Here is a 26,688-nt window from a genome sequence, read left to right on the forward strand (position 1 = left end):
CTGTTATCGTAGCCCATTTGTCTAGCTAGAAATTGCACATTATTGCTGATGAATTGGTCAGTGCTAATTTAGTGGGAGGCTTTTGCCATTTTTTTACAAATGTGCAAATTATACCTGGAACCTCACAACGATATGGTACTACACTGTAGTTCATTTGTATAAAGGATTTTTTATTTATGATGCTTGTTGTTAGGTTCAAGCCTGTTTGGATATTACATATGATCAGGTTCAAAGGATTGGAGCTATTTGCATAATACAAATGATCGAGTTGTACGTAATTATCTGACAAAATCATGGTTATAAAGGGTACCATACTGAAATTAATTTTTCAGGGGTTTTGTAAATAAACGTGAAGAGTACGGGAGATGGAAAGTTTTGCGAAACCTATATAAAACAGTTCACCCCCACTGTTACATTGGTTCACAAACCTGAATACCTGAAAAATAAGAAGAGGGTTCAACTATGTGTGTATGTGTGTGTGTGCGTTTGTCTGTCTGTGTTTGTGTATAGAAGGATAAAGGGCCTGGAAATAAGACAAGCACTTAGACTCATGATTTCTCTTCCTGTCCCTGAGTGAAACCCAAACTGAGCATCAGAAAGCAAATGTTACACTCTTGGAAATACTTTCCTTCATTTTGTTGATGATTGAAAGTAGATTAGTTGGTGGTAATTGGCCCGATTGGATTTGTCCTCCTCGTTGTCAACATGATATACTGAGACAATTTGCCACATTATCAGGTGGATGCCAGTGTTGCAGCTGGAATGAAGCAACTTAGCTCAAAACACAGCCAGTTCTGAAGCACAAGTCATCAGTATTATTGCCAAGACACTGTCAGGACCATTAGTCCTTACGATATTAAGTGGCCAAAGTATTTTCCTGATATGAAGTGGAATGAATCAAATTAGCTAAAGATTGGCATCAGTTGTGCTGGGGACCTAAGGAGTGGGCAGGTGGATCACCCAGACGGCACATCTGGCTGTCAGTGGTGGCAAATACTTCAAATATTTCACACTGATGTGAAGGGCAACCCCAATGTAAAGGAATAGGGGTAATGTGTGGACGCTCCTCATGCAGTTAGTTGTTTAATTCTCCATTTACATTCTTGACTGGATTTGACAGGGCTGCAGTCCTTTAATTTAATCAGATTGTAGGATTGCTTAGCTGTCTATAAAATGCTGCTCCACATATTGACTCCTCATTGTTAGGTATGCTTGGTGCAGCACCTGGTAACGTTTCCCACACTCCTCATTGATCTAGAGATGATCCCACCTTGAAGGTATTGGTAGACTTTGGGGTACACCAGACCATGTCCTTACAGATTGTTATTGAATAGAATCTTGCTGCTGATGATGGTCAACGTTTTCTCACGGATACCATATTAAAGTTGTTGGCTCTATTTGAAATCCATTCATTTAGCACAGAGAAAGTGCTGCACAACACAGTGGAGGGTATCCTCAACATGAAAGTTGGTCTTCATCTGTATGAGGACTATGCAGTAGTAATCCTAACAATAATGTCATGGACTGTTTCACCCATTAAAATCATTTTAAAATTTGTTCAGGGATGTGGGTGTCATTGATTAGGCCAGTATTTATTGCCTTATCCTAATTGTCCAGAAGGCAGTTCAACATTAACCACATTGCAGTGGGTCTGGAGTCACACTTAGGCCAGACCAGGTAAAGACACCAGATTTTCTTCTCTGAAGGACACTAGTGAACCAGACATATTTTTGTGAACATGGTTTGACATGGCAGGTAGCTTGGTGAGAATGAAATTAAGTTTCTCCCTCTTGTTAGCTCCTCTACCACCTGCTCCAGTCCAATAGCAATGGCCTTTAGAGCTTGACTAGCTTTGTCATTAGTGATACTACATCACTTTTGGTAATGGAAATTGAAATGCCCTGCCTAGAATAGGTTTGTGACATTGCCACCCTCAATGAAGTGCAACATACAGAATTACATTCATGATTGGACAGCAATTGCTGAACAATCCCATTTGTGTTAAAGCTGAAAATGTGTTGCAGGAAAAGCACAGCAGGTCAGGCAGCATCCAAAGAACAGGCAATTCAACGTTTCAGGCATAAGCCCTTCATCAGGAAGGGCTTATGCCCGAAACGTCGAATTTCCTGTTCCTTGGGTACTGCCTGACCTGCTGCACTTTTCCAGCAACACATTTTCAGCTCTGATCTCCAGCATCTGCAGACCTCACTTTTTCCATGTGTGTTAAAGACTGTACATAACCAAGTTCAGTTAATGAGTCAGCCTTGCAATATGATCAACTTATGTTTGCCAGAAGCCACATACACTTATATGTAGGGATCTATCCTCTGCAGGCAAAAAGATAATGTCTAGTCATTGAGACTTTTCTTGAATTAAGAAAAGCATTTGAAACAGTAGTTCCCTGGTAAATCTTTAAAGGCAATGGTTCAACCATTCAGAGTTGTATTGCCAACCACTGAGCACACATTTCTCACGCAGTATTAATGGTGCTCCCTTAAAAAAAACTTATGTTTGTCCAATAACGCAAGATGTAAAACTTTGACAGCCTTGTCAGCTGACTATTTAGAATTTTAAAAAATAATGAAGCCTCAAAATTATACTTTATTGTACTTGCACTTGGAACGTCAGTCATACAATTGTACAGAGCGTTTAGAACAATGTTAAATATTCTCTAATGATTATGGTTGATCAATGATTATGCTAAAACAGCCAACACTCCATTATGTTTTATAACAGAAATAGCACTATTTTATAACAAAAATAACATAATCACTGTGTTAAAAACCCAAGTAGACGCGACACATAGAGATTTTAAAAAGTGCTGCCAATTTAGCAGCTGGTAAAGAATATTAAAGGTAATGAACCATATTATTTTTCCACCTATTTGTCAATTATTAACTCAATTATTCAGTCATTACTGAGAAGTAATCTAATGGATGGTTTGGCCAAAGGAAACAGTGACAGAGGTCTCCATTTGATGAACATGCTGTTCATTTACTTTATTTTCTGTGTGCATTGAGGACCAGTGTGGGATCCACGACACTGACACAAATTAGGCGCAATGCATTTCCCTCCATGTACGCAAGGGTTGTCACAAACCGCTGCAAACAAACAGAAGATCGGTGTTTTTAATCCAGAATCATGTTTTGTATTTATACATGTCCAGCATTGGAACAGAGAAAATCACACATTGTGCTTATTTCTGGGTTCTCCATGTCCTGCCAAATCCCATACATAAAGAAGTTAGCTTTTCCCAAAAGCTTCCACATAATTATGATCATTTAGGCTGAGATAGGAGAAATTTCTTGTGTGTTTTTGGAATTCTCTAAATCAGAGAGCTGTGGATGCTCACTCATTGAGTACGTTCAAGACCAAGCACAAAGTATTTTTTAGGCATAGAACAAATGCAAAGGCATTTGGATACAATGTGAAACCAGAGTTGATAAGAATGTTCAACTGTGATTTTACTGGATGATGAAGCCATGCTACTGTTTCTTGAGAAGTTATGGTCTTCAACATGTCTGTTTATTTACTAGAACATACTGTGCGTTGATTGTGTTGCCATATAGTTTTTAAGTGAAACAAGCAAAGGTGACTCTTCAAATTTGACAGTTAGTTATGAAAAAATATTCTGAGTTGAAGATGTTATCACAGCATTGCCTGCAATGGTGTGAAGGAGTCTCTAATCTTTTTCCAGGATTTTGTGTTTTCACAAGCACTGCTTAAAGGTGCAGGCTGGATAGGGTTAGGAGCCCATACCATGCACTTCCATCTACCTTGGTTCCATTGTGGGGATAGACATGTCCTAGTTCACTGCAATTTGATGGAATCAGCCCAACATTTAAAGGACTATTCATGTCACCTCAAAGGTAGTATGATGCAAGTCTGGATGAGGTATAACATGAAGGATAAGTTTGAAAAGTCTTACCCAATCCCCTAAACCAAGAGATATTGCCCACTATGGGTCCTTGTACCCTCATATGCAATTCTGACCAAGCCTCCATGTCCCTTTATATCCTCTATGCCACAGTATGTTGTCCATCCACCCCAATGACTCTTCATAACCTCTATAGCAAGCTATGCTAACCCAATGCCTTTTCATTTGCTGAACACTCTGTACTGAACAGATGGACATGACAATGTGTTGAAACAGCCTACACATTGATTTTACTTCAGGTTAGTGGAGATTAAACCAGAAGACAATGTCAAACTGCAGGCACTTGAAAGCTCTTTAACTTCTGAGCAAAATTGTCCAATCAATCAGTGCTTCTGCTGAGGCACAGCTGTTTTTGTACTCAAATTGACATCTCGTTTCTTGTCCAAGAATACACAATAAGGCTCAGGTGGAGATGCACAGCCTCACATGGAAGGTGTGAAGGGTCATGTTGGTGGACATAAGGCAATGTGAATAGAGCAAGGGAAATGTAAGGGAAATGAAAGACTTGATTATAGTATAATTCAGATGAAGTTCCATAATACCAATGCAAGCACTTTAAACAACCAATCTCTGCTTTCAGCATATCCTGGGACTACCTCTGGAACTCCTTCTGGAGCAGTGGGTTCCACTCCAGTTCGCAGTCATCCTAGGACAAAAAAACTACCTCCGAGTGCTTTTTCTCCTAAGGCAGATGGATATACCATGCTGAACGATTTCCCAACTTGAGTTGTACACCTCAAAGATGGAAATTCTTATTTTTTTGGACAGTGTTTTTTTTGTTTGATGCAATAAGATCCGGACACAATATATTATTAAATATAACTGATAAATAAAAATCAAAGTAACTCAAAATGATTTTAAAAAAACATGTTAAAACACTTAACCGTTAAGGAAAAGGAAAACTGACTGATTCAACAAGAACAGATTCACTTGGTTTCATAATTTATTGAAGAGTAATGTAAAACCCATCTGCACACGTTGCAATACAAATTAAAATAAGTTCATTGTAAAAAAATCTTTTCACCAAACTGTCCAGTGTAATACATTTAACCTGATATTAAAATACCAAAGCTGAAAATGTGTTGCTGGAAAAGTGCAGCAGGTCAGGCAGCATCCAAAGAGCAGGAGAATCTTCAGGCTCATGCCCGAAACGTCGATTCTCCTGCTCTTTGGATGCTGCCTGACCTGCTGCGCTTTTCCAGCAACATATTTTCAGCTCTGATCTCCAGCATCTGCAGTCCTCACTTTCTCCATTAAAATAACCAAAACCAGTTTTAAAAGTCTGTGTAGAAATATTTACTAGTTAAATAGGTATATTCAATTTTTAAGGAAATTCATTGTCTAATATTTAAAGGTTTCTGCAAGCTGATTCGTTGTGTTATACCACCAAAAGAGAGGGTTACTTTTAGTGAGCCCCTTCAAAGGCCAGAAAATGGATGCAAGTAGTCGGAACTCACTATGGCGATCAATGCATCGTCAGACTATAAAATGTAGGAGCAGAAGCCATTTAGCCCAATGAGTCTGCTCCACCATACAATGAAATTGTACCTCATCTGATCATTCTCAACTGTACTATCCTGCCTTTTCCTGATGACCCTTGAATCCCTTACTGACTTAAAGTCTATTGCAGCCTAGGGACCTACTTCATAACTCAGCCTTGACAGCCACTTGCGGTAAAGTATTCCATAGATTCTCTACTCTCGAAGAGAAGAAATTCCTCCTCATCTCTGTCATAAGTTTGTATCCCCTTATTGTGAGGTTATGCCCTTTGGTCTTCCAATCTCTTAGGAAGAGAAACAACTTATTTTTGTATCTACCCTGTCAAATCCTCTAAAAATCTTGTTCGTTTAAATAAGATCACTCATTCTTCACCTTTGAAATAAAAGCCAATAGTCCATTTGCCTCCTCTATTCCCCACTGAATTTGAGTGCTAGATTTTGTGATTCATGACAAGGACTCCCAATTTTCCTTACTCCATAGCGTTCTACAGTCTTTCACCATTTAAAGAATATTTAGCTCCTCTATTCTTCTTGCCAAAGCGTATAACCTCACATTTCCCAACATGATATTGCGTGCAAAATTCTGGTCTCCTTCCTATTGGAAAGATGTTGTGAAACTTGAAAGGGTTCAGAAAAGATTGACAAGGATGTTGCTAGGGTTTGAGGATTTGACCTATTGGGAGATGCTGAACAGGCTGGGGCTGTTTTCTCTGGAGCGTTGGAGGCTGAGGGGTAGACCTTATAGAGGTTTACAAAATTATGAAAGGCATGGATAAGTAGACAAATTCTCTTCCCTGGGATCGGGGAATCCAGAACTAGAGGGCATAGGTTTAAGATGAGAGGGGAGAGATATAAAAGAGACCTAAGGGGCAACTTTTTCATGCAGAGGGTGGTACGTGTATGGAATGAGCTGCCAGAGGAAGTGGTGGGGGCTGGTACAATTGCAATATTTAAGAGGCACTTGGATGGGTATATGAATAGGAAGGGTTTGGAGGGATATGGGCCGGGTGCTGGCAGGTGAGACTAGATTGGGTTAGAATATCTGATCGGTGTGAACAGGTTGACCGAAGGGTTTGTTTCCATGCTGTACATCTCTATGACTCTATGATATTCTACCTGCCAAGTTTATGCCCACTCATGTAATCAGTCTGTATCTCTCTGAAAACTCTTTGAATCATCCTTGCCACTTAGCTTGCCAAATATTTTTGTATCATCCTCAAACTTCAATCCAGGATAACGGCCAGTTTTGCAGTTGGGACTGACTTCTAATATGTCTCCTTTTAATCTACCACAAATAATTGCAATTTTCTTTTGAACTTGATTTGACTAAGTTTGTTGCATATCAAAACATGGTGGCACAGTGGTTAGCACTGCTGCCTCACAGCACCAGAGACCCCAGTTCAATTCCCGACTCAGGTGACTGACTGTGTGGAGTTTGCACATTCTCCCCGTGTCTGTGTGGGTTTCCTCCAGGTGCTCTGGTTTCCTCCCACAGTCCAAAGATGTGCAGGTCAGGTGAATTGGCCCCATGCTAAATTGCCCGTAGGGTTAGGGAATAGGTAAATGTAGGGGAATGGGTGGGTTGTGCTTCGGTGGGTTGGTGTGGACTTGCTGGACCAAAGGGCCTGTTTGCACACTGTAAGTAATCTTTACTAATCTAATCTTAACAAAAAAATCCAAAGATTAATTGCAAAAATAATTTGATAAATGTGCTGTGGTACTGATAAAATATTTAAGAACTTGATTTGACCAATTTCAAGTGAATTTCCCAGAAAAACCAACACAACACAGTGAAAGTTCCTGCCCAAATGGTTGCCCTTCTTCAATCACACAAAACAAACACAAATATATCAACTACTTTACCCTCTTAAAGTGGTTTTGACAAAAGAAAAACAAATCAGCATTCGAACAATTCTGGACAGCTCATTATGCCTGGTTTTACACAGCAGTGTGTAAAACAATATATTATAGTATGCCTTAAATGTGGGTTTCGTCTTACCTAAATGGCAGGCTCCACCAACCCATCCATCTAAGCAATTACAGATACCTGGTGCCAAACAGCTTCCCCCATTCCGACATCCCTGGGGACAGATTGCTGTTGCGTGGGTAGGGGAGGGGATAGGAGGAGAGACAACAGATAAACATTGTCAGGATTCCAAGTTTCAGTAATGTGTGGCCATTGACAGTTTCAGGGAAAACGTACCATTCACCAGATGACCAATGCAAGAATTTTAATTTACCTTTTCATTTTTCCAAAACAAAACTACAAACGTAAGATTTCCTTTACCTTCCTGACATCTCGATCCCTTCCAGCCAGAGGAACATAGGCACTTCACAGCACTGTTAACAGAGATGCACTCTCCACCATTGAGACAACCACCTTCACAAGTAGCTAAATAGAGGTAACATTAATGTAAAATAAATGTTTACAAATTTGCTGGTTTTAATGTAAAACTTTACATGAATGTTCATGTTTCTAATATAATCCCATCTACCCCTCCATTTCAATATTTATGTGTTCCCTCTTCTTTCCAGATACCTGCCTATCTGTTATTATGGACCAGAATATGCAAAAATGAATCTGAGCAATACATACCATTATGAATGCACAAAACGGTTGTCAAACTTTCATGAGAAGAAGATATCCCATGAATTGAGCATCACCAAAATTTTTTTGTTGTTTTCTACCACCTCCCATTAACTTTGTTCCATTGTGCTTGCTGGACTGCAGTTTACATTTGCAGCAATTGGTGGGCAACTTCTTTTCAAATCTAAATGTGCAATCGTACTTCAAAATGATTTGGCTATACTATAAGATGCCCCTTCTCAAAGAAATGACCATATACAGTTACACATTTCAGTTTCAATTTTTTCTTATCCAGACAGCCAGCATTTAGATACTTGGAATGACAGAAAAGTGGGGCACTTACCCATTATATACCACAAAATGCAACAGAATTATTTAAGGCTTCTGCATTCAATTACATTCCGCAGCCTTACAAACTTCTTTACCGGAAGTGCTTCCTACTTTCTAACATAAACTTCATCTTTAATTTTATTTCAATATTTTTCATTATAGATTCATAAAACACTGGACATTATTTATTTCCGCTTATCTAATCTATCGAATCGATATAATATTCAAGTAAGTGTAGAACTGCACATTTAAGCTTCTGTTCTGCTCTTCTGCATTTCTAAAATATTTAAATTTGGTCCCATATTATTTGATGTAATGTCTATAATGTTGATGCTACAGAGCATAATTGTCCTTTAGATTATTTCAGAAATAATTTCTCTAAACCAGTAATTAGCGAACCATCAGTGAGAGTCTCTGGTGAAGCACTGGTGGTAGGACCCACCTTTCTATTTATAGGTCTTGGTTTCTTAAGGTGGGTGATGTCATTTCCGGTTCTTTTTTCAAGGGATGAAGATAGGATCTAAATCAATGTGTTTATTAATGGAATTCTGGTTAGAATGCCATGCCTCTAAGAACTCTTGTGTGTGTCTTTGTTTCGTCTGTCCTGGGATGTGTGTTGTCCCAGTCAAAGTGGTGTCCTCCTTTGTCTGTATGTATAGAAACTGGTGATACTGGATCATGTATTTTGGTGGCCAGTTCATGTTCACGTATCCTGGTGGCAAGTTTCCTGCTGGTTTGTCCGATGTAGTATTTTTTACAGTTCTTGCATGGTATCTTGTAAATGACTTTAATCATCCCAACACCCACAAAAGGAGCTGCATAAAGTCATTATTTCAATGAGCTACCCAAGAACTACAAAAAGCAGAAGGAAAATATCTATAGAATGTTTTCAAGAAAAACGGGTACCCAATAAATATACTCCACCGATTCCTCAGAAGCAAACCCAAAGAACCAGACACAACGAAACCAAAAACTATAGCCACATTACCTTACATCAAAGACATACCAGAAATGTCTTTCAGACTACTCACACCCCTTGGCATCATGGTAGCCCACAAACCTACCAAGACACTTAAACAGTGACTAATGAACCTAAAGGATCCATTAGATACTACCAGCAAAACTAATGTCATTTACAAAATACCATGCAAGAATTGTAAAAAAAACACTACATTGAGCAAACTAGCAGGAAACTTACCACCGGGATACCTGAACACCAACTGGCCACCAAAACATACGACCCACTATCACTAGTTTCTATACATACAGACAAAGAAGGACACCACTTTGACTGGGACATCACACACATCCTCAGACAGGCGAAACAAAGACATGCATGAGAATTCTTAGAGGCACGGCATTCTAACCAGAACTCCAGCAAAAACACATCGATTTAGATCCTATCTACTCCCCCTTGAAAAAAAGAACCAAAAAATGACATCACCCACCTTAAAAAACCAAGATCTATAAATAGAGAGGCGGGACAAACCACCAGCGCTTCACTGGAGAACTCTGATGATGATGTTACCTAGTATTGTGACGAAAGTCAGCCTTATCATTAAGAAGTGTAAAGCTTACTGTAGGTAATAAAACACCTTCAAGCTTATAGATCATTGCAGCATCACACACTTCCCTCACAATTTATCTGCAGTTTACCACATTCTTTACAAGCATCATCAGTAATTCACCCAAAGTGGGTTCTTTTTGCTGATAGTATAGCTTCTACAGTGTTAGCCTACTTTCATACATCTGCAGTTCTCTATTGTTTTGTTAGCTTTTCTTACTATTGACAATATGATTGAAGCTCAATCCATTAACTAACTTAATTCCTTCATTAGAAAGTAATTAGTAAAACAAAAACAAATACATTTCTAATGCGGAGAAGCATATTTTCATTTATTTATATTATGATTGTATTATACTTATATATTGTATTATGTTAAACTGAATAAGTACACCAGAGGTATATGCAAACAAAAGTTAGTGATGTATCTCTCTACTATCACACATATTTAAATGCATTTTGAATGCCTTTATTTTGTTTTATTTAATCTTACAGAATTAAGTCAGCTTTGTTGCAAATCAAAACACGGTGGTACGGTGGTTAGCACTGCTTCCTCACAGCACCAGAGACCCGGGTTCAATTCCCAACTCAGGCGACTGACTGTGTGGAGTTTGCACATTCTCCCCGTGTCTGCGTGGGTTTCCTCCAGGTGCTCCGGTTTCCTCCCACAGTCCAAAGATATGCAGGTCAGGTGAGTTGGCCATGCTAAATTGCCTGTAGTGTTAGGTAAATGTAGGGGAATGGGTGGGTTGCGCTTCGGTGGGTCGGTGTGGACTTGTTGAGCCCAAGAGCCTATTTCCACGCTGTAAGTAATCTAATCTTAACAAAAAAATCCAAAGATTAATTGCAAAAATAATTTGATAAATGTGCTGTGGTACTGATAAAATATTTAAGAACTAAAGTTAAAATATTCAGACCTTAGAACATCATTCAGAATGGAGCAATTCACTTATTTGACCATTCTGAGCTCAATATCTACCTGTTCCGTTATCTGTATAAACAGCTGCTGTAAGTGCTGTCTACTGGATACAGGAATCTTATTCAAACAGCACTTTGTAGCCCAGAAACCACTTGCACAGACAAAGACAAGAGCAGCAACATCATGGGGGCTCATAACTGCAAGGATTGCAGAAGCCAAGAAAGAAAGCTCCCATCACTTTGTCAGGGCAACTAGGAATGTACAGTAAATGTGGTGTTGTGGAAGTTGCAACAATAATTAAGAAATTAGAGATCCATTGCATAAATGGGGCTGGATTTTATGCTCCTCTGATAAATCTCCTTTCACTGGCTAAAGAAGCCCATTAACAGTCACAGTGGACATGGTCTTTACAGCAAAACACGTCCAAGGAAGGTTCAGAGAGTAGCAGCAACATCTTTATATAGTCTTCTTTGATTGCACAAAGGCCTTCAACTCTGAAAATCAGCAGGGATTATGAAGGATTCTCCTCAAATTTAATTACCTACAGAAATTCATCAGAGTCCTCTCTGCTTTCTGATGACACACAAGAAGTGGTCTCCATTAACAGAATTACCACTGGCTCAATAAAAGTACAAACTGGGGTCAAGCAAGACTGTGTCATTACACCATTCTCTCCATTCTCTTTGCCACAACACTCCACTGCCATAAGCATAAAGCTTCCTAATGGCTTGAAGCTAATCAACTGGATGAGCAGGAAACCAACTTGCATCACTTCCAGTCTCAAACCAAAATATCCCCAAGTTTTGTTGTCAATCTGTGGAATGCTGACTACACTTGTTAGTATACAGACTCTGGGGATGAGCTCCAAATCATCACTAATGCATTTAGAGAACAGTATATGAGAGAATGTGTCTTAGACCAAATTTGTGGAAGACAAAGATCCTCTGCCAGCTTGGTCCTGTTGAGTAACACTACCTTTTAACTGCTTAAGGTTCACAGTGAGCCAATGGATAAGATGGAATAATTCTCATGCCTTGGGAGCCTCCTCACAATGAGGACAGACATCGATTATGAAACTCAACATTGCCTCCAACTACCAGAACATCTTTTGGTCATCTGAAGAAAACAACATTTGATGACAAAGACGTCAAACCCATAGGCGACAGGGCTACAGCAGTGTTCTCTTGTGTGCATTGGAAATACCTCAAATACTGCAAGCAGTATCACCACCAATGTCCTTGCAAAATCTTGCTAACTAATTGAAAGCATAGGTACTCCAAAACTAGTGTTCTCTCTTAGACCAACATGCCTAGCATCATGGTAGTGGTTACAGCCAATCAACTAAATTGGGTGGATCACATTATCCACATGGAGATGACCTGGGGGTTGCAGTGAGAGAGACTCACTGAAATCTTTGTAGAGAGAAGAGGAAAACTTCTTCAAGGTAGGCATCCTTGCAAGAGGATTCGCAGTAGAGTTAAAATCAACTAGGCAAGAGTGAGGGCTGCAGATGCTGGAGATCAGAGTCAAGATTGGAGTGGTGCTGGAAAGGCGCAGCAGGTCAGGCCACATCCACGGAGCAGGAAAATCGATGTTTTGGGCAAAAGCCCTTCACCTGATGAAGGGTTTTTACCTGAAACATCAATTTTCCTGCTCCTCGGATGCTGCCTGACCTGCTGCGCTTTTCCAACATCACTCTAATCTTGACTCTGATCTCCAGCATCTGCAGTTCTCACTTTCGCCACACTATCCATATGCCTAACTCAAGATTCCTAAAACAAACTCTGCACTTTATGCTTCAACACAGCCCATTAACAATGCTGTATCCAATTGGAAAATTATTAAGTTGTATATTTTCAGCAGTACAGTACTCCTCTCATTTTGAAAATATTTAATGAGGATGCCTGTGTCTTAGGCAATTATTGACCTGATAAAATGGATTAATGTTGGTATTTTTAATAAGAACATTATTGTGACTTTTTCCGTATTTAACAAGAGTTTTCAGATGTTTTCACTGATTCAATGTGACATAATTGTTTAACTCTATTCCTTCACGAATATTACATTCTGACTACATTCTGAAATTACCCTTATCTGTTTGCAAACTTGGTATCACGTTCCATAAGATTTTGACCTTATGTTTCCTTATTTCTAGTTCTCAACATTTTCCGATTTGACCCATGTTTTGGCTCAACTGCTGCTGAAGCTCTCAGTAATTCCTTTGTTACTTCTAGACTCATAATGCCCTCACAGTGCTCAGGAAGGAGACGCTTTGATGGTTGTTGCAATCGCTGTTCTTGTATGGGGTCACAATCTTTTCATCCTGAATATCCGATAGTTCTGCTGGCTCCTTCCAGCTGAAACAAAGAAGCTTGTGTATATGTTGCAGAGAGCTAGTTTCCTATGTTTGGTGGATGCAGGTGATATAACGTCAACACTTGGAGCTTTGTCCATGGAAGCTGCAAGAGAATATCATGAACAAAACAGAACGCTATATATTGCCTTCATGAATTCCAGCCTTCAAGACTGTGAACGAAGGTGGTCTATTTAAGCCTCCAGAGAAACTCACTGTCTGATGAAGTTGCTCTATCTCTACTTTCTCTGGCCCTGACTTTCCCTGAATTCTACCCTCCATAAACATGAAGTCACCTATAGTTCTGCTGCCCAGGTTTTAAATCACAGGTAGTCCTGTCTGCCTGTGTTCACTGACCTACAATGATTCCCAATCAAGCAAATTCCTGATTTTAAAATTCTCATCCTTGTTTTCAAATCATTCCATGGTCCTGGCCTCCACTATCTCTATACCCTCTTTCAATCCAACAACCCTCTGAAATATATGCAAACCTCCAATTCTGCCCTGATAAACCTGCCCAATTTTAAATGCTCCATCATTGATGATCAGACTTTCAGTTACCTAGACTCTAAGTTCTGGAATATCATTGTCTACAGTTCACCACCTTTCTTACACACCTTAAAACATATCTCTTCAAATAGACTTTTGGTCTTCTGTCCTAGTATCTCTTTATGTGACTCAGTTTCATACTTTCTTTTGTGGATGCAACTGCAAAGCAATTAGGACTATCAAAGATGCTTTATAGTAATAAATTGTTATCAGGCATTCATTGATTTAATGTAAATGGCATTTCAAAAGCATCAGTTAAATCTTGTTCAAAGGCCAAATTTACATAAATAATATATTTTGAAATGTTTATAAATCTGCTTCTGATGTTCAAACCAAACTCATCACAAGTGTAAGAGGGCCTGTTTATTTCACACTGCAGGTCTTCCTCAATACTGACTTAATGCAACATTATTGGCATGAAATAATTTTTCATGAAGACTTGATATACTTTTGCCTTGGATCTCAGACAAGTAAGGCTAAGCAAATTTGCATCAGTTCTTGAATGGCAGAAGACAACCTCTCAGCTGTCAGGTCACATACAAAGAGAAGAATACGCCAATGAATATCATTGCCAGAGCATAGTTTCATTTGACCCCACTATGGATTTCAAATGGTTTTTAGCCATTGTGTTCTCATAGCTGACCTTACCCATCATGATGTCAGGGACAGTGGAGATCACATTGAGCAGTTTGAACTGGCAGTCATTTTTTTCCCAGAAGCTTAAACAGAGGAGCTCTGCTCACAGCCTTGGTGAGGTTCATGAGGGCAATGCATAAAGATCTGTCTTTTTTTTCATCATATTCTCTTGCAGCTTCAATGGACAAAGCTTCAAGTGCTGACGCTATATCATCTGCATTCATCAAACACAGGAATCCAGCCCTCCTGTAACATGTACACAAGTTTCTGCTCGAGGGAGCTGGCAGTATCCCTGCTCCTTCAGGTTGCCAAAATTCCAGGTTCCAAACCTGGAAGATTTACATTTGACATGATTTCCTTAGTCCAGCAGTAGCAATTTACATAACTTGTTCAAAATTTGTTAAAAAAAGGATTCTGATCAAAACCATCATGTTTTAAAATGTTTACTTTTTAGTGATATAAAATGGTTTATATCAAAGAAACCTGACTTGGCAAGACAAAGACAGTTGTTTTAATGCTGTGTTATTGAGCAGGAAGTCATACCCTCAACTGCCTGTGATTTTCACTCACACTACACAACATAATTGGACCTCAGTGACAAACGTCCCTCTCCAACTCTCAGGTTTCAGTACAGGCAGGTTTGTACTTTGGCTCAAGATCCACAATGAGCATCCTTGCTGCAGAGAACAAAATCCAGACCACAGTTTCAGTTCTCTCGCCAGAACTGGCAATAGTTAAAAGATGTCGCGAAGAGGGTTACCTCAGATTACAACACAATCTTGACCAGATGGGCCAATGGGCTGAGAAATGGCAGATGGAGTTTAATTCAGATAAACGCGAGGTGCTGCATTTTGGGAAAGCAAATCTTAGCAGGACTTATACACTTAATGGTAAGGTCCTCGGGAGTGTTGCTGAACAAAGAGACCTTGGAGTGCATCTTCATAGCTCCTTGAAAGTGGAGTCGCAGGTAGACAGGATAGTGAAGGAGGCATTTGGTATGCTTTCCTTTATTGGTCAGACTACTGAATACAGGAGTTGGGATTCTGGATTAGTGGTGCTGGAAGAGCACAGCAGTTCATTTGCCCGAAACGTTGATTTCGCTGCCCCTTGGATGCTGCCTGAACTGCTGTGTTCTTCCAGCACCACTAATCCAGAATCTGGTTTACAGGATCTGCAGTCATTGTTTTTACCTACAGGAGTTGGGAGGTCATGTTGCGGCTGTATGGGACATTGGTTAGGCCATGGTAGGAATACTGCGTGCAATTCTGGTCTCCTACCTATCGGAAAGATGTTGTGAAACTTGAAAGGGTTCAGAAAAGATTTACAAGGATGTTGCCAGGGTTGGAGGATCTGAGCTACAGGGAGAGGCTGAACAGGCTGGGGCTGTTTTCCCTGAAGCGTCGGAGGTTGAGGGGTGACCTTATAGAGGTTTACAAAATTATGAGGGGCGTGGATAGGATAAATAGGCAAAGTCTTTTCCCTGAGGTTGGGGAGTCCAGAACTAGAAGGCATAGGTTTAGGGTGAGAGGGGAAAGATATGAAAGAGACCAAGAGGCAACGTTTTCACGCAGGGGGTGGTACTTGTATGGAATGAGCTGCCAGAGGATGTGGTGGAGGCTGGTACAATTGCAACATTTAAGAAGCATTTGGATGGGTATATGAATAGGAAGGGTTTGGAGGGATATGGGCCAGGTGCTGGCAGGTGGGACTAGATTGGGTTGGGATATTTGGTCAGCATGGACGGGTTGGACCGAAGGGTCTGTTTCCATGCTGTACATCTCTATGACTCTATGTAATAGGTTCTGTGCAAGTGCAAACATAAAAATACGGGTGAGGAGGAAAATCACAAGGGAAGATCTATGATGCAGTGGAAGGCAGTTTAATTAAAAACAAAGGGGATCGTGATGGAAATCCATGGGACAAGTAAAGAAACAAGAAATCACTCAAGGGAAGGTGTAAATAAGAATAACAAAATCATCATTAACGGATACAATCCAATGAAATGGGTGACATCAATGCTGAGTCCAGGTGACTGTTAAGTAACCTTAGAAAGATGAGGAACTGATCATTTAGATTCTGATGAACAACAGTGTAAGAGGCAGAGCACAGCTGAGGTCCGAGTGAGGGAAGAGGAATATAAATACTAGCCAACCAAATGTTCAGGGTCACACTTATGGCTGGCACTTCCATTCGCAACAGTCAACCAATTTGCATTCAGTGTCTCCAATGTAGAGGAGTCTATATTGTAAACAGTAAATATGGTATGTTGTACAAGATTGCATTAAGCAAGTTTAATTAAATTGCATTTTCACCAAAAGGAAATATTTGACATGTTGAATAATGGATCATTTACACTGATGTGAGAAAGTACTGTATTAAGGAAAAGTGGTGCTGAAGCTGATTGAGGACAACACCCAAAATCCATAGGTATGGTTGGCAAATCCATCACCAAAAGTCACCAATTCACTCTGGAAACATCATTCATGGTGTGGGAGAAAATACGCTTCCCTGTCCACCCACAGTATGGCCACAAAGAACATAAGGAAACATGTCTACCTAATCCACAACAGAAACTACCCACAGTGCCTCAGCCTTGACCAAACAGGCTAACTAAGACACTGGGCAGCAAACAGGAGATATGACTCAAGCCACTTCCAGACTGGGCAATTCATTTCCCGAGACAGCCTGACAATAGACTTCTTAGCCCTCAGTAAGCACAACTGCTCCCAAAGCCCAAAGGGCAGTCTCACTCATCACACATGGTGGAACTCTGCAAAGGATCCTCCGACTGAAAGGCATCAAGGTACCTTGCTTGTGGACTAACCATAATGGAAACACATTGATGCCAGAATGAGAAATATTAGCACCTACTCTCACAAAGAATCAGAATCTCCTAACTTAATCACAGACTGCTTGATGCTACCGGACGGCTGATTGTCCTCCCATTAATTATAGTTTTACTCTTCATTGTACTGTAATTCACACATTACTGTCCCCCTATAAAACTGCCTGTGCTCACTGCTTGAGGAAGAGAACGTTTGGCGTACCTGTACACACTGTCAGTTTTATGTCAGTCTAGTCAACTTCACTTCTAGCCATATAGCCTGTAATAAGCAGCTTGTCAATTTCACACCTGTGCTTGTGTGGTCTCTGTTCAATGGGGTGATTTCTCTGACACATGGGAATGGCCAATGTGGTGCAAGATCACCCATGAGAATTGAGTTGAAAGAAATGGTGAGGAGCTGCACCTCTTGTTATAGGCTGGTTCTCTCTTATGCTTGTGAATAGGTTCATGAGTAAGCAATGAACAGTTAGTTAAGTCAATGCCAATAGTGAGGATGTCACCAGAACAGAGCATCTACCTGGCTGAAGGGGTTGGCATGTGGAAGAAACTGGGGCTGAGTGTGAGAAACAAGGACACAAACTTCCAGCGTTCAGTAGCCATTTTGCCAGGACCAGGAGCAGTCTTCTTAGCAAGGCCGGGAATTGCCTTTCTGCTGGGGTTTTCCTGATCCTCAACATCCGCTCACCAGTCTAAATGATCATCTCCATCAATTCCATCACTTCCAACATAATGCTGCCATCTTGCTCTCCCCTCTTCATTCAGCATTCTCAATGAGCTGTTTCCTCCATTCCCCTTCCTGATCACTCTGAGCAGCCCCCCATCTTCCCTCAGCAGCTTCTCATATAAGTGAAGCCGATGCACCATCTTGACTCCTCTTTCTCCACCATCTAGAACACCAGCATTCCTTTCAGGTGAAACACAGATGACGTATATTCTTTTTCATTATATCTACTATATTGTTTGCAATGATGCCTCCATGGGAGACCAAACGCACACTGGGTGACATTTCCTTTCAGTCTGCATCCCTGAGCTATTGGTCGCTTGTCCCTTTAATGCTTTGCCCCATTTACATGCTGTTCCACTGAAACTCAATCCAACCCCAATGAACAGCATATCATCTTCCAAACGCTACTTAATGTTCAACAACTTCAAATTCTCTGGTTCCATTTTTCAGATTTTTTCATGTGGCAACACAGGATAGTTCTGTTTTTCCCAGTAATGCCTTCTTTAGGTCTTGCCCCCACCCCCCCCCCCCCTTGTCCATTACTGTCTCTTTTGCTTTGCATTATCATGGCTATTGTCATTTAATCAAGCCTGCTTTCCAATTCTTTCTTTGTTTTCTCCCAGCTCCTCCTTCCCCCATCTATTTGTTTAAAATCAGTTTCATCTCCATTTGTGATGAAAGGGTACGGATCTGAAATGTTAACTCGGTTCCTCCGGATAAAAATCCCGTTGGATATTCCTGGCGTCTGCTGTTTTTTTATTATTTGGAATTTCAAAGCCGGGAGGTCCTAGGCAGATAAAACAGCAGCAAATACATTCCTCAGAGACGTCCTGATTTACAAAAAAGTGCTCCCCACGAATAATCTATGCAAACAACTAAGGCTATTTATAAAGGTGTCTCCTGCAAACAAATTAAGAACTAGCTTACAAAAGTAATCGGTTTGCAGTTTCACGTTGTGACAATGTGTTGATTTACTTTCCAGGTTTGCATGTACCTTTGTGACAGTATCGCCCTCCAACTCCAGGGGGACAGCGGCATTTCCCAGGACGGAGACACTCTCCGCCGTTCTTACACTTCGGATAACAAGTCACTGGAATCACAATGAATGAGGTGGACAGTAAATGATTCGCTCAAAGTACAAGTGATCCGAATGTGACACTTAAAACAAAATCACGAACCAGTATAAATGTTTTGCTATAGATACTTGAAACATTACGTTTAAGATATATTACCAAACACAGGCTTGTGTTCTACAATAAGAACTTCTCGGTCATGGGAAAGGTGTCTGAGCAATTTCCTCCGACTCACTGTTTATTATCGACTCTGTGCGTCCCTTCGTTCGCTTTCACTCAAAATCAAATTGCCTGGCCCACCACAGCAAACTGTACTAGATAAACAGGGAAATCGGTCTGCCAATCATACCAATGTATTTTTAACTTAAAATTTAATTTTGAATCACATTAATGCTGAATGGAAACGTTTTGTTTGGCAAAGTATTATTTGATCTAATTTAACTTTCAAGTATAATATGATCTCAAGTATTAAAACGAAAAGTAGGACAAACATTTTGTTACAGTATCTTCCTATGTTGACGATTCTACATTCAAAAAGGAATACCTGAGGTAAGTTTTGAACCACATCGAAACAATTGGGAATTTGACCGGTGGTTTCCCTGTAATTCTCAAGCAGAACACTGTGTAAATGTACTTACCGTACTGACACAGGTCACCCTCGTATCCTTTGGAACAGAAGCAAGTGTTATTCCTGATACATAGCCCCCCATGCTGACACGGAGGATCGCACTTCGCTTTGGGATCGAAAACAAAAGGAACCACCACTCCACGTGATGCCTTCGACCGAGCTTCACAGACGCCCGGCAGCAGAAAGACCAAACATTGCAAAATGCACAAAGTCACGGCGAGGCCTGTTGGCTGGACTTTCATGCTGCTTGTGGCCTCCGAGCGCCTCAAACTGAACTGAAAGTGCATCGAGTGTCTGTGACCTCTCCCGTGAAGTTTCAGTCGAACTTGTGGCAAACCTCCCCGAGGGGTCTCCAGCGCACTCCAATTGGTGGTTTGCAGTTGGTTTAGGAGAACTGACGGGGAAGGGGAGCTCGATGAATAATGCAAAAAGTAGGTGCCAAAGGCTGTTCGATTCTAGAGCTTAGTGAGACTTCATAGGGCTGGTCCCAGAACGTTTAATGTAGGCTTAACCATTCAAACTTTTGAACGAACCCCCTCATTACAAAGCCAATGGTAATTTGTAGAAGCTGAAAGAAAATCTCTGAACGTTCAGCTTTGTTTGAGTTTCCACATTTATCTTGACAAAACAGCAAGGAATAAGTAGTGAATACGGAATGGCAAGATAAATATAAAAATGAGGAAGTTAACCGAAAGCAAATGATATCATGTCTTGTCTGCTCAACATGATATTAATAATAGATCAACATGTAAAATATCTTATTAATGTAATTGGTCTAAGATCACAGGGGTTTATGCTACCAGCTTTGACAAAGGGTCAGTTAGACTCGAAATGTCAGCTCTTTTCTCTCCTTACAGATGCTGCCAGACCTGTTGAGATTTTCCAGCATTTTCTCTCTTGTGTTACCACATTTCCTTGAATTAAATAATCTACACATTTTAACACAGCTTTAACACACTGTAAGATGTGTTTTGTTATCGCTATTATTAATGTAGAAACCACATTTTTAAATTATTTGCTAACCGAGTTTTTTTTATTCTTTTCTCCATGTAGTGTGTGTGCAGTGTGCAGTGAAGAACAGCAGGTGTACAAATATAAATAATTACACCACCAGGAAGAAAGGAAACACCAGATGCCCAGTGACAAGCAATGTCCTTCTCATCAAAGGGCAATGCTGTGTCATCAAAAAGGTGAAGGGGAGGACAGCGATTAAATCAAAATAAGAGTTGAAGGGGAAAATAAAACACTCCACTCTCTGTGGTGCCCACCTCTCCCTGAAGAGCTCAAGGGTGTTGGTGGACACCCGGGCTCTAACGTAACCGCGGAAGAGGGGCAGACAATCGGCCATAATGACCCCCTTCACGGCCCACTGCCTGGACCTGTTTATGGCCAGGTTGGGCAGCCTCAGGAGCAGACCCATGAGGAGATCCTCTGATCTACCCTCCCCCCTCCGCACCTTGTGCCCAAAGATCAAGAGCGTGGGACTGAAGTGCAACCAAAAGCAGAAGAGAAGGTTCTCCAGAAAACTAAAAAGGGAGTGCAATGCCCACACCCCATATATACAATGTCCTGCTGGAAAATCTCAGCAGGTCTGGTAGCATCTGTAAGGAGAGAAAAGAGCTGATGTTTCGAGTCTAACTGACCCTTTGTCAAAGCTGGTAACACAATGTGATAACACAAACCCCTGTGATCTTAGATCAATTACATTAATAAGATATTTTACATATTGATCTATTATTAATATCATGTTGAGCAGACAAGACATGATATCATTTGCTTTCGGTTAACTTGCTCATTTTTATATTTATCTTGCCATTCAGTATTCACCACTTATTCCTTGCTGTTTTGTCAAGATAAATGTGGAAACTCAAACAAAGCTGAACATTCAGAGATTTTCTTTCAGCTTCTACACAGGACTCCACAGCACTGCAGAACAAATAGTTTGGCTGAGAGTCCGTGAACCACCGCAACCTGCAGTTGCAGGGGACTGCTGCGTGCAGCACCCTCCAACCCAGATCCCCAACAGAAAGAGGCAGGACTCCCGTGTAGAGAGCCAATAATTGAGTTTTATGGTGTTAATTAAGGGAGGGATTGTACAGGAAGCTCATTATTCTGACTAATTGCTTAAAACTAGCATTACCTCATTCTGAGGCATTGCACATGGAGTTAGAGAGAAAAACATTTACCTCTTTAAACCGCATATTTTTATCTGCAAAATATGAGAGAACTGTTAAAAATGGTAAATGCAGTAAGTCTTTCGTTCTGCCAGCATGATTTGTTGTTCTTCCCATTGGTTGCAGAACAAATGCATGGCAATTACACATTGCTGTGAAACCAATACTATACTATTTAACTTTTTAATCATGTAAACCTACAGGGCTCTATGGGACGAAGAGTCATAATATTGCAGAAGAAAGTAATGATTTGATTGTTTCTGAGTCTCTGAAGAGTAGAGGTGCCTGAGATTCCTGACAAAAATCCCTGATTCCCACTGATGCAAGTTTTGCTACGACACCTTGATGCCAAACTCTTGCCCTGGCATCAAAGGCAATCAGTCTCATCTCATCACGGAGTTTGTCCCTTTTGTTCAGGTGGATCTCCTACTCCTGTTAGTTGTTTTGATTGTCCACCTCCATTCACAACTGGATGTGACAAAACTGCAATGCTTTGATCTGCTGTGTTAGTTGTGGGATTTCTAAGTTCTGTCAAGTTAGAGACAAAAAACACTGCAGTTGCTGGAATCCAAGGTAGACAAGCAGGAAGCTAGAAGAACCCAACAAGTCAGACAGCATCAGGAGCTACTGAAGCCAACTTCTTGACATCCTGATGCCTGGCTTGCTGTATTCTTCCAGCCTCCTGCTTGTCTACCCTAGTTCTGTCAAGTGAAAACTACTTTTACTATTTGGCATGCAAGTAGTCCTCTGTTGTAGCTTCCCTATAATGACACTTAATTTTTAGGTATGCTTGGTAAAGTTCCAGTGAATGCCTCCAATATTTTTTATTGAGCCATGGTTGATCCCCTGGCTGATGGTAAAGGTAGAGGGAGGTGTATGCTAAACTCTGGACTTTCAGTTATGATTGAATACAATTCTGCTACTGCTGATTCACATTGCCTCGTGGATGCCCAGTTTTGAGTTGCTGATCTGCTTTGATTTTCATGTGAATCAGTTTTTGAGGATTACTGTTGCATCTTAAGGAGGAGTTTGCCAACTATCAAAGTACATACATATTAAAATAAATGAATAATCATACTTGCTAATGTGTAACCACAATGGAAGTAAGCTGAAACAAACTTTCTTGAACAAGGAGGTTTGCACAACCCTTTGAGAACTGGAGCTATTATTTTAAGTGTGTAAAACCCTCACTGGATTCTGCACAGTACCATTGTGAGAGAAGATTGTGTGAAATTTTCAACAAAATGTAAAAAGGAAAACTGCAGAAACTAATAATATACTTGCTGGTCTTTCAAGCTTTGAAAAAACAGAACAGTAGGGAAGATTTATAAACACAGAAAAGTGTGGTGTGGTTACATGCAACGTGACATGGATCAAGCTCACAGTTGAGGCCGCCCCCATGGGTACGGAACTTGTCTATCAGTTTCTGCTTGGCGATTCTGTGTTATTGTGTGTCTCGAAGGCCGTCTTGGAGGAAGTTTACCTGAAGATAGTAGGCTGAATGTCCCTGGCTGCTGAAGTGTTCCCCCATTGGGCTCCATGACAACTGGTCATGCAACATGGTAAAGGCAATTAGTTTTGGAAAGACAACAGATCTATACCTTACCCAGCCAGGACATTATTGTATCCACTTCGCAAAGCCTAATATGTTTTGTCAGAATGTAAGCCAATTATTTATGGCATCGGGTGATAAGAATCTGAGGGTGGAAGCAAATTAGTTTCAAGCCACATAGACGATTTACTCATTCTACTTGTGGAACTCTGCTAAATATGCTAGTGTGATCTTAAGAGGTTATTGCTATGGATCTCATGAGTTGAGATAAGACATTAATATTTTCATACTACATTTTCCTGACCTGTTGACCAGATTTAGCATTATTGTAAAAATGATGAGAGGAGAGAGATTTTAAAAAGACATCAGAGGCAAATTTTTTACAAAAAGGGTGGTTCACATATGGAATGAACTTGCTGAGTAAGTGGTGGATGTGGGTACAATTACAGCGTTTAAAAGCCATTTGGATAGAGACATGAATACGAAAGGTTTGAAGGGATATGGGCCAGGAGCAAGTAGGTGGGACTAGTTTAGTTTGGGATTATGTTTGGCATGGACTGGTTTGAACGAGGGGTCTGTTTCTATGCTGTATCGCTGTATGACCTGTGTATTTAAGCAAAGTCAACTAAATGTTCATTTTTGACAATCAGACATGTATATAATGAGACAACATAATGAAATATTCAACATTATTATATAAAAAGACTCACCCAAACTCCATACATTAAGATACAGTTATTTTGAATTAGTAGTCCAGAATTTACCATGGAGAGTTTTGATACTAGGTTGTCTGAGTTCACTATAATTATCCCTTTGAATCTGACCAAAACTTTAACATTTAACACAAATGCGAAAATGTTGCAGTCTTATCAGTCGCTGCTCCAGCACAGACTGTGCTCTGAACACATCCCTCCAACCTCACAGGAAAGCTAAAAGTCAGTGAAATTAATTGATTTGGTGAGAATTTTCCCTTTTTTTTCCACCTTTTGTAGCCCATTAGAAATCCTATAAAAAAGTTAAACATTTTTCACTAAGGTTTAATTGGGCCTTTAATAATAATCTTCAAATTTTTTGTAAAAATTGTCAATGATTTTTCAGCTTCTTCCTTAATCCCAAATGTCTGAATTTAAATGTCTCATTTTCAATAAAGTTTTTAACAAGACCATATGAAGTAGGAACGGGAATAGGGTATTCAGCCCCTAAGCCTACTCTGCGATTCAATAGGAATTATGGATGATCTGATATTCCTCATATCCACATTGATGCATTTTCCCTGTAACTCTTGATTCTCCTGTGAATCAAGAATCAAAGAATCCCTACAGTACAGATAGAAACCATTCAGCCCATTGAGCCTACAAACTTCCAAAGAGCATCTCAACCAGACCCAGCACTCCTAACCCTGCATTAACAATGGCCAGTTCACCCAGTCTGCACATTCCTGGACACTATGGGGCAACTTAGCATAGCCAGTCCACCTCACCTGCACATTGTTGGACTTTTGGATTTAGATTAGATTCAATTCCCTACCATGTGGAAACAAGCCTTTCTGTGGGAGAAAACCAGAGCGCTTGGAGGAAACCCATGCAGACACGGGGAGAACATGCTAATTCCACCGGACCCACTCAAGGCTCGAATCAAACCTAGGTCCCTGGCATTGTGAGGCAGCATTGCTAACCACTCTGCCAAATCCAACTATTGATCTCAGCCTTAAGTATACTTAAAGGACTGTGCTCCCACAGGTCTCTGCGGCAAGAGTTCCAAAGACTCACAACTCTCTATCCCTTCAGGCAGAATGATTATTTTCATTTACTAGTTTGCTGTCTGAATTTTTTTTTAATATAAATGGTTGCTTGGACAACCTGATGAGATTACTGCAGTTCCATGCTAGGTTTGCTGTGTTAAACAAAACTACTATCATTTCTACATCAAAAGATATAAAGTTCCCAAATAGAGATCTTTAGTTTCTCAGCCTGGCTTCCTTTGAGGTCAATGATGAGTGATTTTGTTTGACCACTGACTGCTAATCATGGAATAATGGTAATAAATTAGTCTGAGAGGTTGGTCCATCATCCTAAGATTCTACCAGGAACTTAGAACACATAAGCAACTTTAATTAGACTCACAAACAAAAATGGGTCACTGAACTCAAAACGTTAACTCTGTTTTCTCACCACAGATGCTGAATTTCACCCACAATCTATGCTTCTGTTTGTTTCAAATCACCAGCATCCACAATTCTTTTATCTTAAGTAGGCTCAGCCAGTGGTGTTTGTGTTTATGATTCTCACAAGCGGTAATGTAATTGCTCATGATGTTTCTGGATTCCTAAATTATTTTTCTCTCAACAACCTGTGTGACCAATCCTTAATGTTGGCATGCGGCAATCACCAGATATATTAAAAAAAAGTTTTTTGACCTCATCTCTATCATTTAACCTCATAATTAGACCTTATCATCCTAGACTTTTCAATCTCTAAAAAAAACTGTTTCTTTCCTCCATCTCTCCATTGTTTTAAACACTACATGATTTTTGTTCCTTAACTGACATCACTTTAACTGATTATCTTGTCATTGATCTCATCGCAGTTGGACCTGACTGTCTATGTATTGGCCATGCTTTTTTTCTCTAACAGCACAACAGTAGTACAATTTCCAAAGTACTTAAATAAACACAGAGAATACAGGAGCAACTCAGCAGCTGGTCTGGCAACATCCGAGGAGAGAGAAACAGAATTAACTTTATTTCATTTCAAAAATATGCTGTATTCATAAAATATCTTTATATACATAATCATTAAAGCAGTTTGGTTCTGTACAGTAACATATGAAGAAACAAGATTGCAGTTTGACTGTATGTAGCAAACAAACCAAAGGCCTTTCTTACCTGTGCAAGACTATATTTACACTTATTAGTTTCATGTCCAGCATGACTCTTCCTCAGAACTGAAAGGTACTAGAAAGCAGACTCCTCTTTAAGCTTTTGACGGAGGCAAAGGAAGAGCAAGAGGATAGATGGTGTAGCAACCCAGTGCAAAAGACAAAGAGGTAGTTAGTGGTGGAGAAATTAAAAAAAAACGAGTAAGTTAAGATGAAATAGGGAGAGAATTATTCTTGTGTTACTAGGTGCAAAGCAAACAAACTACAAACAGGACACAGCTGTGGGGGAGGCAGGAGGTGGTGGGCAAGATAATGCAAGAAACATCAGGAACAGACATAAAGTGGTCAGTTTCTGAACTCTTTGCATCTAGTTCTTGAGACCTCAAAGCTGTAGCCCACCTCAGTGGAAAATGAAACTGTTCTTTGAACTGGTGTTGTGCT

At 40.2% G+C, this 26,688-nt stretch overlaps 1 protein-coding gene across 1 annotated transcript; it reads right to left on the minus strand.

Annotated features, from left to right (window-relative positions):
- Positions 1-2,738: 2,738 nt before the first annotated feature.
- seraf (Schwann cell-specific EGF-like repeat autocrine factor) lies at positions 2,739-20,071 on the minus strand. Its single transcript, XM_060825440.1, has 5 exons — positions 19,655-20,071; positions 18,938-19,033; positions 7,724-7,828; positions 7,436-7,531; positions 2,739-3,101 (listed from the first exon to the last, which is right to left on the minus strand). The coding sequence occupies exons 1-5, from the start codon at positions 19,929-19,931 to the stop codon at positions 2,995-2,997; spliced, it is 681 nt and encodes a 226-aa protein (XP_060681423.1). The 5' UTR covers positions 19,932-20,071; the 3' UTR covers positions 2,739-2,994.
- Positions 20,072-26,688: the final 6,617 nt, after the last annotated feature.

The sequence above is a fragment of the Hemiscyllium ocellatum genome, chromosome 5, assembly GCF_020745735.1.
Source record: "Hemiscyllium ocellatum isolate sHemOce1 chromosome 5, sHemOce1.pat.X.cur, whole genome shotgun sequence".
In the NCBI taxonomy this organism is placed as follows: Eukaryota; Metazoa; Chordata; class Chondrichthyes; order Orectolobiformes; family Hemiscylliidae; genus Hemiscyllium; species Hemiscyllium ocellatum.

Coding starts and splice junctions, on each gene's coding strand:
- seraf (XM_060825440.1), bottom strand. CDS start 19,931: ATGCACTTTCAGTTCAGTTTGAGGCGCTCGGAGGCCACAAGCAGCATG. Junction 7,829..18,937: donor AGGGCGATACTGTCACAAAG/GTACATGCAAAC, acceptor ACCTCTATTTAG/CTACTTGTGAAGGTGGTTGT. Junction 3,102..7,435: donor TGGTGGAGCCTGCCATTTAG/GTAAGACGAAAC, acceptor GTTTGTTTGCAG/CGGTTTGTGACAACCCTTGC.